Source organism: Podarcis vaucheri (genome assembly GCF_965113315.1).
Source record: "Podarcis vaucheri genome assembly, chromosome: 11".
NCBI lineage: Eukaryota > Metazoa > Chordata > Lepidosauria > Squamata > Lacertidae > Podarcis > Podarcis vaucheri.
The window spans coordinates 4,026,730-4,040,993 of NC_138749.1; the positions used below are offsets into that span (position 1 = coordinate 4,026,730).

Genomic DNA, 14,264 nt, shown 5'->3' on the forward strand with positions numbered 1-14,264 from the left:
GAGGTTCCCAAAATATGGACTGCAGTGGTCAGGCTATCCCTGTCTAGGAAGAGCCATAGTTTGCAAACCAGACAAAGCTGGTAAAAGGCACGCCTAGCCCTAGAAGATATTTGGGTCTCTAGCTGCCAAGATGTATCCAGGGGTACCAGAAACTAGGTCTATCGAGGATTCAAGCATGTTGCTTTTATGAATTGTGTGTTTCTGTATACCTTCTCCCATAATGTCTGCGTTTTGTTGTGGTGGTTTGGAGAACTGCATTGCCAAATTTGTGGAAGCGAGGATTTTGAAGGAAAACCTGTGTCTTGGTTGGTGTATTGCTTTGGAAAGTTCAGGTGTGAACTAGATGGACTTTCCCGTGCTCCCCAAAGCGGTGTGGCATGGCCATCCCAGGGGAAGGTGCCAGCCAGTGCTATTTTCCTAGAAAAAGAGGTGCCAGGACTCACCATGAACTCACCTCCCTCATTCTCTTATAATGACAATAGCGCCCACCTGAGAGGTGCCAGAACTGAGTTCCAGTGAGTTCTGGCTGGAAAAAAGGCCCTGGGGCAAGCCTTGGGTGGGCCACCTAAGCACAGATCTCTTGCCCTGCGCCCCTCTGCCACCTTTGCCGCCTGAAAGCATGCCAGACGGTTTTCTCTTGCTGGGCTCTGTGGGACGAGGACTGACTGTGCATCTCTCTCCACCTCCTAGATATCCCAGGATTTCCCCCTTCTTGGACAGCTGGTGGCGCTGTTGTCCCTCCACCTCGCAGACAACGTGGAGGAGATTGGCCTGCAGTCAGCGGAGGCCTTGTACCATCTCCATCACATCATGATAGCCAAAATGGGTGAGGGCGAGGCTGGGAAAGGGCGTGTTTCTTGCAAGCCGCAGGGTGGGAGATCTGCAGCCCTCCAGAAGCTGCTTCAACTCCCATCATCCCTGAGTGTTGCCCATGCTGGCTGCTGCTGGGGTTGACGGGAGCTCAGGAGGGCCAGAATTCGTGCCAGGACTGGCCTAACACAAACACCCCGTTGGCCAGAGACGAGAGGTCAGTCTGAGGGGAGGGATTCACTGCTGAAGAAGACAAGAAAAGCCGCCTGGATCAGACCAGTGGCCCACCCCAGTCCAGCATCCTGTTCCCCCAGGGGTAGACCAGATGCCTCTGGGAAACCAGTCAGCAGAATTCGAACTCAAGAGCTCTTTCTTCTCCTGTGCTTTGCTGCCTCTGACCGTGGAGGCCGAGCATAGCCATCCTGGCTAATAGCCATGGGTAGCCTTCTCTTCCATGAATTTGAAAGCCATCTTGGTCCGTGGCCATCAGTGCCTCCTGTGGCTGGGAGTCCCAAAGTTGAGCTGTGCACTGCATGAAGAAGGACCATCCTGAAACTTCAGTTTCATTGGAGGTCCCGGAGTTCTTGTGTTAGGAGGGAGGGAGAGAGAGAAAGCTTTCTCTCTCTCCACTTTCCCCTTGCCATACAGTGTGTCTCCTCTTCCTCACCATTTTACTAAACAGAAAATCCCCCAACTGCTGCGACCATCCTGAAACTTCAGTTTCATTGGAGGTCCCGGAGTTTTGGTTGCCCCCTTCTGAACCTTGACCAGTTCTGAATTATAATTTTTGAGGTGAAATTGAGAATCTTTTTGTGGGTCGCAGTGGGGAAACTGGGGGGTTTGTGCCGGGAGCACTAATGCTGTCTTCTTTTGCCTGCATATCCCCATCCCTGACCCCGTTTAGCTAAGAAGGTGGAGATGAGGCATAAGAACAGGAAAGGCAACGTGGTCAAATGGTTCCGAGAAGACTTCTTCATCCCTGGGCCCGCCATCTTTTACACCGACATCTCCAACGTGGCCAAGGTAGGTGTGGCTTTTTGGACTGTTTCTTGCTAAGACTGCAGCCAGCTCTCAGTTAGCAGAGGTCTGTCCATTTGGGCAAATGGGGCCCTGCCCCACCAACCTCCTCAGGCAGCCCACGCCTTCTAGGAGATGAGGGAGAGATTCAGAGCAGTTCACATTTAAAGCCAAAGCTATCAAATCCATTCGCAACCTGTGTCTGCACACGTGTGGGTTGCGATTCAGCACTTCTGTGCATGCACAAAGCGGTACTTCAGGCACTGCCACAACTGTGAACCCTGGATAGAGATCCGTATGCATTACAAGCTGCAAGCTGCCAGGCCAATGGATCCTGCAGGAGAATTGTGGAGTAGCCCTAGCTGTGCATCTGATGGGCCACTGCGGTGAGGAGAGCTGCTTCCCTGCATGTCTGACATTTACTGGATCGAGAAGAGGCAGTGTGGTGCAGTGGCTAGAGAGTCTGACCAGGCGCTGGGAGACCTAGGGCTCAGATCCCCACTCAGCCAGGAAACTCATGGGGTCAGTCACGGTCTCTCGGTGTAAACTCCCTCATGAGGATGAAATGGGGAGGAGAGAGAACCAGGCATTGCCACCTTGGGCAGAAAAAGAGTATGAAAAGTTGACCCATTTGGTGCCCGTTTCATGAAGCACTGCCAAGCCAATGGGCTATGCCAGGCTTCCTCAACCTCGGCCCTCCAGATGTTTTTGGCCTACAACTCCCATGATCCCTAGCTAGCAGGACCAGTGGTAAGGGATGCTGGGAATTGCAGTCTCAAAACATCTGGAGGGCCGAGGTTGAGGAAGCCTGGACTATGCTAACATTGTGGTGGATGTTTTTGACGTATATTAAGAAATAAACACACAGCCTGCAGGTTCCCACCTAATCTGACTTCGTTTGGCATTGATTGATTATATAACTGATATCCACTATTACTGGCCCTCTCTGTTTCTGCAAGAACAGTTGTCTTATTTCCTAGTCTGACTTTAGATTGTACCTCTTCATGTTCCAAGGTCATAACCAGTTTTAGATGGGGATCGAAAATAGGAAGGCGTCACCTGACTCTTAGTTTTGTTTGTTGTGAAATCTTTCAGTTACTTAAATAAACATTTAAATAGAATCAGAATTGGAGAGTTGGAAGGGACCCTGAGGGTCATCTCAGGCAGAGTGGATGTGTCTTTCACTTGGTTTGTCCCTTGGACTACCGAAAAGTGGTCAGATGCGGAGCAGAAGAAAACTCCCTCGTCTTTCTTCTTTGTGCCAGGCTTTTGGGGAGCACCTCACGCCCAGCCAGATCAACGAAGTCGTGTTGAAGGCGATTGACAACCTGACAGTGGAAGACAGAGTCGTCTCTCAGGCCTCAGGAAAGCTGCTGAGTTCCTTCCTTGAGGAATGCGGGATGGACATGGAAAATGTAAGGCTCAAAATGGAGGCAGGGGGAAGCAGGTTTCCTCTAAATTAAACATTCTCTTTGGATGTAGAATCAGCTTGTTTCTAGGGGTGTAAGAAGGCATTGATTTCCACGTTTGTGGATTGCGCCTCTGTTTCCATTCTGCTGCAGTTCAGCTTCTAAAAAACAACCACCATGTTTTTAATCTCAGTTTTGTTTTGTTTGTTTTTCGGGGGGGGGTAATAATCACTTTGAGCATCTTTTTTATCTTGTCATATATCATTCCCCCCAAATCCCTCATTTTCTTTCAGGTTCACCACACTTTCTCATCCTGGTCTTCTTTTATCTTCTTCCAGCTGCCTATAGTTGTGAAGGAGATTTACAACCATCTCCACAGAATATCAGACACCCACACTAAGAATGAGACACTCGCAGCTGTAGTCAACCTTGCTGTGAAGCGCCTGAACGCGGTCGTAGATAGCCTGTTGGACTGCTCAGTGGAATGTGATGAGTAAGGGCCTCTTAGAGATGAGTGCGTTATGGGGGGATATATCCATTTTGCCTGCAAATCTCAGGGCGTCTCAGATAACCTGCATAACCTGCGATCCACCAAGCCAGGCCACAGCCCATCAGCCATGGATGGAGATTTCCCAACTCTGGCGCATCTCCCAGGTTTTTGAAGTAGAGCTGCCAAGTTTTTGTCCCCTGGAAACTGCTTGCTCTGCAGGAATGAGGCTTTCTTCCACGCTGTGAAAAGCAGTACCCACTGTGGATCAAACCTCTGTTCAAGATTCAGGTGGAAGGCATGCCAGGTTCCCCCCCCCCAACCTTCTGGACAGGGAACAAATTCCGTTTGGGTCACTTTTAAGTGAGAGCTTACGTCATTTGCAGTTTCCAAAATGAGAACTGTTGTAGTTCAAAATTCGTACTATTCTGAATTTTTCAATGCAGTTCTCCAGTCAAGTAGCGCACACACACACACACACACACACGTAGGCACACAAATGCATGAACTGGTGGAAATAACATCTAGAAAGACATAAAATTAGAGGAGATTGATTTGCAAAAGGTGTTTAAGAGGCAAAACTGGATATGAAAATCTGCAAAGTGGAAATGGGGAGAGCTGAATTTAAGTGGGCTTTCTTAATTTATATTTCCGTTTCATACTTGCAAAAAATTGTGCCCCGAGTTACATATCAAAAAGGGGAATAGTAGCTTCTTTCTTTGCTAATGCACGTGCGATATAAAGGAAATACAGAAGGCCTGACTTTTTTTTAAGAAAGGGAAAAAGGAAAAATTCTCTTTTGACAAATTGCAGGAGTGCTGCAGCGATCTGGAAGGCGTTGGTCTCCGATCCATACTCCAGCATCAAGCTGCTGAGACCCCTCCTGAAAAGGCTACAGGATGAAGACCCCAACACAGAAGTCACGTACAGGCGACGCAGCACTTCTAAAATGCCAATAGCGGTACGAAACCACTCAGTTTCTCTCTCCTGGGTGGTTCTTGAATGGGAGCTGGATGGGGCTGGGGCTTCTGGCTGGGGGGGGAGGGTTGCATCTTAATAACTGGCCTCTGGGGTTCTTCCCAGCGGCATCTTAGTGGTCCATCACTGGGGGGGGGGGTCTCCTGGAGCCCAGCCCTGGCTCAGGGGCAGAACACCTGCTTTGTATGCAAAAGGGCCCCAGCATCTCCATGTCGGGGTGTCCCTCGCCTGGAACCCTGGACAGCCACTGCTAGTCAGTGTGGACAATACTGAGTGAAATGGACCAGGGGTCTGAGTCGCGTCCTGCATAGAGAGTTGGGAGATCTGGACCTGACGATGTCCTCTGCTGAATGCTGTTCTCCTGTCCTTGTCCCTCCAGGCGACCAACGCTTTGTGTCTGATCCTGTCGCTACCTGAGGCTTCGGATGTACTGCAGAACAAGTTCCCCCAGCTGCTGCTTGCCCTTATCACTCAGATCTATTTTCTTTTTGGGTCGAGCAGAAGAGTTTCGAGGGCGACAAGTCTCATGCCGGAGCCCCCTTCGCATCTCCCTCCGCTGGCGTAAGGGACCTGCCCGTGCATTTGGGGTGGCCCTCCCTTCTCTCTCTGGGCGCTTGCAAGCCTGACCGTAGCAGTGATGGCTCAGCCCTCCCCCAAGAGATAGGCTTCACTTGGACATGGAGTGTGCTGGTCCCGGGGGGAAGGTTACTGTTGGCGTAGTCAAAGTCCGGTCCTGGGTCACTAGCCTGGAAACAGTTCACAAGGAGCAGGGCAAGGTCCGAAGCAGGAAGCCGGGTGGGGACAGGAACACTGGAGGGTCAGGTCTGGGTCTGGACAGGAACAGGTACTCCACAACAACGTTGCTCCCGCAACCTGGGACCGGGCTGACTGGCCTTTATCTTCTCTGAGGCCAGGGGCGGTCCCGGCCCCCAGGAGACCCGCCTCTCCTGGCCTTAAGGCGAGCACTCCTCCTGGGAGAAACCAGTTCCCTTCGCCTCTCTGCCCTGAGCCTCTGCAGTTCAGGAGAGGCTGAAGGGTTACTGGGCCCAGGGGGAGACTCACCTGTAGGCACTGAATCTTCAACCACCTCTGGAGCCAGAGTGGATTCACCTGGTGCCTCCTCCTGAGGATCCAGCACAGGTGCAGGCACTTCAGAATCAAGGCCCTGCCCCAGTTCAGCCGGCCCTGGGGGCGGGGACTCCTGTGCAGGCTGGGATTCCTCCGCTTCACCCTCTGAATCGGATTCCCAGGCCATCACATGGAGGTTCTGCTTAGCTTGGGTAGCTAAGAGACCCAGGCTTCCCCAACCCCTGTGCTCTTCAGTCGCTTTGGACCACAACTCCCACCAGCCCCAGCCAGCACAACTCTGGTGAAGATGGGAGTTGTTGTAGTACAAAGGACACTAGGATGGGAAAGGATGTTGGAGACTCATCTATCTTAAGAAATATTGTAAAATTAATGAATGTTAAAATGTTGAAGTTTTAGACAAAAGGGGATTACAGCTGTAAAAGGTTAAGTAAAGGAAAAAATAAGGGAAAATTCGATAAAAACAAGGGGTAGGATTTGTGGAAATAAATTTGGGAACTGGGATGCAGAAAGGGGAGGTATGGGGAAGTCGGTGAAGTAAGGTTTAAGAAAAAAGGATCTGAAATTATACATGTTTGTTTATGTGTTTGTTTGTTTGTTTTGTATTGTGTTATGTTTGTGTTTATAAAAATTGTGAAAAACTAATAAAAATTATATATATATATATATATAAAATAAGGATGTTGGAGACTCTCCCACACGATGGGCTGATTTTGGCGTGGCGGGACTTCCGTGTCATGAAACCTGAAATCTCCCATCGCAGCCGAAAGGTTGCAGCTTGTGCTGGAAACATGGGAGAGGCTGCGGGGGCTGGTGGTTGTGGCTGGATCCATCAGGCCAAGCAGCTCAAGACTGCAAGATGTCAAGGAGCTAAAACTCCCCAGATGAACCTACCCAGACCTTGTGATCCCCTCTTCCTGTGCCTCCTCCACGAGAAGTCCAGAGGGTGGCAAGACAAGAAGGGGCCTTTTCTGTGGTGGCCCCCCATTAGTGGGATCCTCTCCCCAAGGAGGCTTGCCTGGTGCCTTCATTATATACCATTAGATGCCAGGCCAAAATGTTCCTCTTCAGTCAGGCCATTGGCGGATTAACACCCTACGCCCTTTCAGCTGTGTTTGTGAGAGGAAGAAGGAGTTATTGGTTTGGTTTGTTCTTGTTTTTATTATTTATTTTGTGCTTTTTATCTTGTATTTTTGTGTTGTGAACTGACCTGAGATCTATGGGTGAAGGGCAGTGTACAATTTTTTTAAATGGATAAATAAATGTAATATTCTTAATTCTTTCACTCGATTCAGGACCACTGTGCAAGCTGTGAAAAACCTTATTGGATGTGGCGGCTACGTCAAAGAATTCAGCATTTTGGAGGTGCAAAGGTGCTGGGACATGCTGTCAAACCCAGAAAGCTTTTTCGATGGCATTCGTCTTCTGACAAGGTAAGACAGTGAAAAGGACTGGCAGGTGAGGCACGAAAGGCAGCCCACCAAGGCCTGCTTTCTGGGAAATGGGGATAAACATTGTTTATTTCAGAAAATGTATATGCTGTTTTATTGTAATAAAACAAACAAACTTCAAAGCAGTTAAAAAGAAAAGATGAGGAAATATCGATTAGAAAAGCTGACAACAGTAATTTGAGACTTTTGAAAAGTTAAAATAACAATAGACTAAAACCGGATTAACATTTGCACCAGCTTTCTAAACATCTGGGTAGGCTTGTCTAAACAAGAACGCTCTTAGCAGTGCCCAAAAGAGTACAGTGAAGGCGCCTGTTTGATATCAATAGGCAGGGATTTCCAAAGTTTAGGTGCTGACACACTAAATGCAGAGCAGGCATTCCGTGGTGCCTGAAAGTGCCAATTCCACCAATCGAAGAGGTCGAGTGGGTGCATATGGGGTAATGGAGTAATGAACCTTCCCATTCCCCACTGAAAACTCTGCTGGCTTTGGAGATTTATCTGCAAGATACTGCACTGCACTCTCAAGCATCCTTCCTTGACAGAGAGAGCTAGATAGGACTTGGGATACGACTTGGGTGAAACTGGAGAGGAGCAGAAGGTAGTGACTGGGGCAACCCGATCAAGTATTGAATTTTTTATTATTATTATTATTATTATTATTATTATTATTATTATTATTATTATTCATGAATACTTAGCGGTTCTTCCTGCCAGCTTCAGGCTTGTGCATCCTTTGCGTCTGATTTTGTGTTTCAGGACCTTGTTCACCTTCTCCAAAGTGCACCTCAAAACAACTTTCAAACAGGCCAATGCCTACTTGCGCCGCCCTGACGTAAAGGAGAGGACGGTCGGGATGGCCTTCTTCACTGAGGTGAGAGTCGGAAACGGGGAATGCCTGCAGGCGCTCCTGCTTCGCAACAACCGCTCCCAGGCAGGCCAGGAAAGCAGAGGGGGTAAGGAGGTCTCCGGAGCCACCATTGATGGCTGGCAGGCCTGCCCTCTGCCTAGGGCAGCAATTTCTACAGGCCTTAGTTAATGCACACTGCCCTCAGCTCTTATCTAACTCCTTGCGCTTTGCTCCCCCTTTCTTCCCGCCCGGGGGGCCCTGCCCTCTGCCTGCCCCTCAGAGCCAGCATGGCACACAGGGCTGGGCTTTAGTGGCCGCAGCCTCTTCCCGTCCTCACCTGCTTTCCAGCAGCCTCTACCACAGCCTTTCTCAACCTGTGGGTCCCCAGATGTCGCTGGACTACAACTCCCATCACCCCTAGCTAGCAAGGCCAGAGCTCAGGGATGATGGGAGTTGTAGTCCAACAACATCTGGGGACCCATGGGTTGAGAATCGCTGCTCTACCAGCTGCCCAAGGGAGGAGGCCAGCAGCAGTGACCACGGAGATGCCATGGAGGGGCAACGAGAGGCAGTGGCGTAGCGTGGGTTGTCAGCACCCGGGGCAAGGCAAGTAATTTGCGCCCCCTAACCCGTGGATTTGTGCCCCCTAACCCTAACCCCCAGATGTTGCGCCCGGTGCGGCCGGCCCCCCCTGCACACCCCACGCTACGCCACTGACGAGAGGCCCCCTTACAGCCGCCACTGTCATTGGGCACAAGCTCTGGCTCATTCCCCTCCCCGAGCTCGGTGGCGGCAGCTCTGGCATGGAAAACAGGGACATTCCGGGATCAAATCGGAAGCCGGTTGGCTTTCGTAATTCCGAGGCTGTCCCTGGAAAATCAGGACACTTGGAGGGTATGGGGTACCGGACTTCGGTTTCCGCGGCACAGATTTCCTCCTGCCCTGCCTACTTTCTTTGGCCTTGCACACATCAAGTGTTTTCTTTTTCAGCTCCTTTTCCACTCACAGATAGGCTTGTTTTTCGTGAAGGAAGACATTATGGACGTCCTGAAGGAGTGGATGGGGCAAGCCAGCCCCCTCATGCAGCTCTTCAGCATCCGAGGACTGGGCTACATGATGCAGCACCAGCTGGAGGTAAGAGATTGGTGGCGGGGGACACATTAGGAAGCGGCGTACAGATTAACCCCACAACGCCATATCAGCCTTTCAAGGAGGCTGTTAAAATGATATTCCTTTGTTCTGCTGCAGCCTTATTCTCAGGTGCAGATCAGCACAGGAAGGAAGCTGCCTTAAAGAGAGTCAGGCCAATGGTCTGGCTTCCTCAGGGTTGCCCACACGGACCGGCAGCAGCTCCCCAAGGTTTCTAGAGTCCCTCCCAACCCTGCGTGGAGGTGCCAGGACTTGAACCCAGGACTTTCTGCATGCAAAGCAGACGCTCCCGCTCTGGCCCCTTCCCCTACTGGAGGCCCCCACCCTGCACAAGGACTCAGGAGAGAGCAACCGCTTGGGTTGTTTACTTTTGTGTAATGCTTACGCTGTGCCTTTTTGGGTGCAAACTGCGTCTGCGTGCGCTGACTTCTCTGCCGTGACCGTGTTCCCTCACCTGCTTCCTTGCTTCCTTCAGGAAGAGCTCTTGGAGCTCTTCATCTCGCCCCTGATCAACTGCGCTTACAATCCGGACAAGAGTGTTGCCAAAGAGTCCATCAAGTGCCTGCAACTCATGTCCCACCACTTGGAGGGGGAGGAATACAGCTTGGCCGGCTGCAGCCTTTACCCTCAACTCTTGAAACACTTCAATGATGTAAGTCAACAAGCCTACTCGAAATGGGCTTCATCCATGCCCTGGTGCTTCCCAAACATTTTTTGGGGGGGCTGCCCCTTTGGTTCCATAGCCTCATCCCCAGTGCCCCCTACACTATGAAGAGAATCCTCCCAATCTGAGCTAGAACTTAACCCTTGCCTTTCCTGGGAACAGCCGGTCCCTCCCTGTTGTTCCTCTTGCTCCCTTCTATTAGATTCACTGCTCTCCCTCCCCCCTTGGAGAATGCTTTCTCCCTCTGATAAACTGGAAACTTCAAACTCTTCCCTGACACAAGGCATTTGAGTACCAAGGCATTTGAGAACCAAGTTACGACTGTATTCAGAATAGAGGTTTGCACGATCCACTAAGGAAGATGATAACACAAAATCGAAATTCCTTTTTATCTTCCTTCCTTCCTTCCTTCCTTCCTTCCTTCCTTCCTTCCATCCATCCATCTTCTTTCTTCTCTCTTTTCCTTTCCTCTGCTCAGGGCCATTGATTATTGGGCTCTTTGGGCATGGTCAACGGGGGAGGGGGGCAACTCCCCCTTCAATCAAGCTTGGTTCTTCTGCCACCCCCCCCCCAACATTAATACTGCTTCACCAACATAAATCCTGGCTACACCCATGTTGGGCTCCAAGGAAGGTGATGGCTTGTTGGTGAAGGACCCTGAGTGAGAGACAGGGAAGGGAAGAGGCTGGGAGGGTTGACCCCTTTCCTGGTGAGACAAGGGTTAAGAGCTGCCCTTGAGAGAAGGCTCTGCATTTCTGTTTGTCTTTCTGTTTTTATTTAGATCAGTTTCTTTCCTTATATTATGGAAAAGCCTTAATAAAGACTTATGGGGAAAAATAAAGAAGATAATAACACAGTGAAATTCAGAACACCCGCTGTGCCCGCTTGGCCCCACGATTGAGGGGGCTGGCACTGTGCAACATGCGCATGTCATGCACACACGCCATGTGCCACACACACACCGCATTTATACCTCAAGCCCCCCTCTGTCAGCCCCCCACAAGTGATCCCACTGGCCTAATCTGCAAGACTTCTTGCTTCACCTGCACTTCAGGTGACTCTGTCTGCCAGCAGGTGATGCTGGCAGAACTTTAGATGCACCAGGATGAACTCAGTCCGTTAAGCTCCTTAACGGTGGTGGGCAAAGGCCCCCGGGGGTGGTCCCCTGTTGCGTGGGCCCAGCCAACACCCTCAAACAACCAGACCCATAGTGAACGAGAAGCGTTTGCTCAGCTAAACTCCCTGAAACCTGTGAGACGGGTTTGCCCTGCACAGCACTTGGGACTGACTGGTGTTCTCCTCCTCTCTCTCCTCAGGAGGACAATGAGCTCAGCCTTTGCTCCATCACTCTTTTCGGGACGCTGTTGAGGCGTGTGCAGGAAGAGCACAGAAACAGGGTGGAGGACATTGTCATCAGGAGCCTCGTCCCCCTGATAATCCAGCTGACCGACCCTGTGAGCGGAGAGGTAGGTTGAGGCTGGAAGGGCCAGTCTGGGCATCGCCTGGCCCCTTTGGCAAACTCCTTCTCCCTGGCAACTGTCACACGCAGCTGGAACGCAGAGCAATGTTTCTCTGCCTGTGGAAGCCCCTTACGATACCAATGCTGGGTGGTCCTCGAAGCATCTGTAGCAGCTGAGGAACTCTCCCCTTTCCTGGGAATTTCCACACGAGGAGCGTTGCTCTGCGTGTTGCAGCAGGGCTTGGAGAATCATCCCATGCTGCCCCACAGATCAAGTAATGCGTAGACTGGTCTTGAATGGGTGGGTCTCGATTGTGCTTGGGGTCTGAGTCACCACCACACCTGAGGTCAAAAAGGGAGTTTTCTGTCCAGGTCAGAAAAGTTAGAGATCTTGGGGTCTTTTTTCACCCCTTTTCCCTTGCTCAAGTCACTTGTTCTGCAGATACCATGCTGTGGTTGGGATTGCTCTGCAAAAGGTTGGAACCGTCAGAGTCATCGAACCACAGAATCAGAGTTGGAAGGGACCCCAAGGTCCTCTAGTCCAAGCCCTGCAGTGCAGGAATCTCAGCTCAAGCATCCTTGACCGATGGTCCTCCAACCTCTGCTTAAAAACCTCCAGGGAAGGAGAGGCCACCGCCTTCCAAGGATGCCGGTTCTGGAAGTCTTCTGATCCAGGCTGGTTAGCTTAAAGGAGTGGAAGCCCTGCAGGGTTGGTCTCAAAACCTGGTCATTAGACACCACCTGAAACACCCAGGCTTGCGTTCCTGGGATTGGAAGCTAAGCCTTGACACCTCTGCTGTCACTGTGATCAGCTGACTAGGCCGGCCTGGTGGAGGTTCATGTAGCAGCCAGTAACCAGAGGGAGGGTCTTGTTCAGGGTGGCTCCTCTCTATGGAATCACTTCCCTTCTGAGCGCAAGTGAGCCCCTACATTAGTGGCGTTTTGGTGCTTGTTAAAAACCTAGGTGAGCTCTCAGGGTTTAATTCCCAGTGGGCTAGTTGTGTTTTTAACCCTACCTGGGCTACTGTCTGCATTTTATTTGCATTGCGGCCTCAATGCAGGTATGTATATTTTCAAAGCTGTTGCAAGCCTAAGGCTTGATGTGAAGTAAAATGTCACCCCTCCTTTCAATTCTAGGAGTGTCGAATTGTCCTTAACACAATTGTCACCTTCCTGAAACTGGGGGAGCTGCCCAATGACATCTTTGAGTCTGTGCAGCAAGACAGACTCTACTACAGATTCTCAGTTATCTGCAAGTACATTGTGAGTAAAATTTACATGGTCAACTGTTCCCTCCAGACTCTTTCGCCAGATTTCTTCAGAGGAGAAGAAATTTCCCCACCATTTCCTAAGTTTGGGACTCACTTACTTTCCTCCCAAACTGTGTGTGTTTGATGTGGGCAGTGGGAGTTGCAGGCTTATTTTAGTCTACTGCCTGGCTACTATCATATTTTGTATCCACCACAATGCCCCAGATCACAGCTTGGGTGAGGAAGTGGAAGAATATCTAGATGAAATTCTGCAAAATAGACTCTTGAGAAATGGTGTGTGTGTGTGTGTGTGTTGATTTTTCTTAGAAAGATGCTGTGCAACAGCTGCTCCTCCCTCTCTCCTTCTGCTAAATTAACCCCCCCCCCAGTTTTATGCCATTTTGGTGTATTGATGTGCACCCCCCTGGATTAGCTGTGGCTGCAGACCCTCAAAGTGTCCCTATTTTCCAGGGACGTCCTTGTTTTAGAGAAGCCATCCGTTTCTGGTTTGATCCTGGAATGTCCCACTTTTCCTTAGGATGTCCCTATTTTCACTGGAGAAATGTTGGGGGGTATGGAGTTATCCGACCTCTGAGCCATCTGAAGGCAATCCTGTATGGGCATGTTTTTTAACATTTTGTTAATGTTTTATTATGTTTTAATGTGTGTTGGATGCTGCCCAAAGTGGCTGGGGCAACCCACTAAGATGGGTGGGGTATAAATAGTAAAATTCTCATTATGGAATGGGGCGTCCCTGTTTTCATCACAGAAGTGTTGGAGGGGCTGCAGCACCTGCCTTCTCATCTCCCTGTGTCTGTATCTGTGGCATCAGCATCAGCCAGCCGGAGCCACCAGCTTGCCCTTGCCTTCACCACCACAGATGCCTTCTAAGACATTTTGTCACTATTATCTATGTGCAGCACAGCCACAAACAGAGGCCCAGCAACACTGCCACATCCACAGCTATGCTATGGAACTCACTGCCACAAGACACACAGCTGGCCACTAGCTTGGATGGCTTTAAAATAAGACTGGACAAATTCATGGAGGGTGGCTCTGCTCTGCCCCCGTAGTTCTGCCAACTAAACCAACTAAAATTGTCTGTGCTCTTAATACTTGGGCATGAAGTGTGATTCTACCTTATATAAAGGCAGTAGTATTACTGTGGGTGGCCAATTCGGAAATAATGAGGTCATACTTTTCAAGTATTGTTTGGCCACCACGAGGGATAGAAATGCGTTAAGAAGCTGGAGTTTTACAAAAGACTAATCTGGCACCTCGGTTGTCTTCCTGTCCACCCCCCCGCCCCCCCCCAGTTGTGGAGATACAGGCAGAGGTTGCCGGACATGCTCACGCAGATGATGGAATACCTAAAGAGCAGGAACCCTGCGCATCGCGAGGCAGCGACCATATTGATAGGTAATTGAAAACAAGGCTCTTGAGAGGAAGGGGGGTTTCAGGGCATGAGCCAGAAGTGGGATTTCAGCTGGGAAACCTGGAGGCTGAGAGGCAGGGATGCAAGTCCAGGTGTCATGCGCTGCCTAACTCTGTCCAAAGGAGAGCGCTAAAGGGAGGCTGCACCCAGAAAGTCAGGCGCTTCTCCGTTGTTTATCCAACCCATGCCCCAAGGTCCCAGGGTGGGTTACCACTTTTA

General features: G+C 50.4%; 1 protein-coding gene across 1 annotated transcript in view; it reads left to right on the forward strand.

The window, feature by feature from the left end:
- The window catches only part of LOC309542637 (maestro heat-like repeat family member 5), a 31,569-nt gene that overhangs the window by 14,806 nt on the left and 2,499 nt on the right, over window positions 1-14,264 (forward strand). Inside the window, exons 13-25 of the mRNA XM_082241450.1 lie at window positions 691-951; window positions 1,711-1,833; window positions 3,093-3,242; window positions 3,575-3,729; window positions 4,498-4,684; window positions 5,081-5,262; window positions 7,083-7,220; window positions 7,998-8,112; window positions 9,079-9,222; window positions 9,713-9,889; window positions 11,218-11,367; window positions 12,498-12,623; window positions 13,927-14,029. Of these exons, the coding sequence (XP_082097576.1) occupies window positions 691-951; window positions 1,711-1,833; window positions 3,093-3,242; window positions 3,575-3,729; window positions 4,498-4,684; window positions 5,081-5,262; window positions 7,083-7,220; window positions 7,998-8,112; window positions 9,079-9,222; window positions 9,713-9,889; window positions 11,218-11,367; window positions 12,498-12,623; window positions 13,927-14,029 (2,011 nt within the window). The remainder of the gene's footprint in view (window positions 1-690; window positions 952-1,710; window positions 1,834-3,092; window positions 3,243-3,574; window positions 3,730-4,497; window positions 4,685-5,080; window positions 5,263-7,082; window positions 7,221-7,997; window positions 8,113-9,078; window positions 9,223-9,712; window positions 9,890-11,217; window positions 11,368-12,497; window positions 12,624-13,926; window positions 14,030-14,264) is intronic.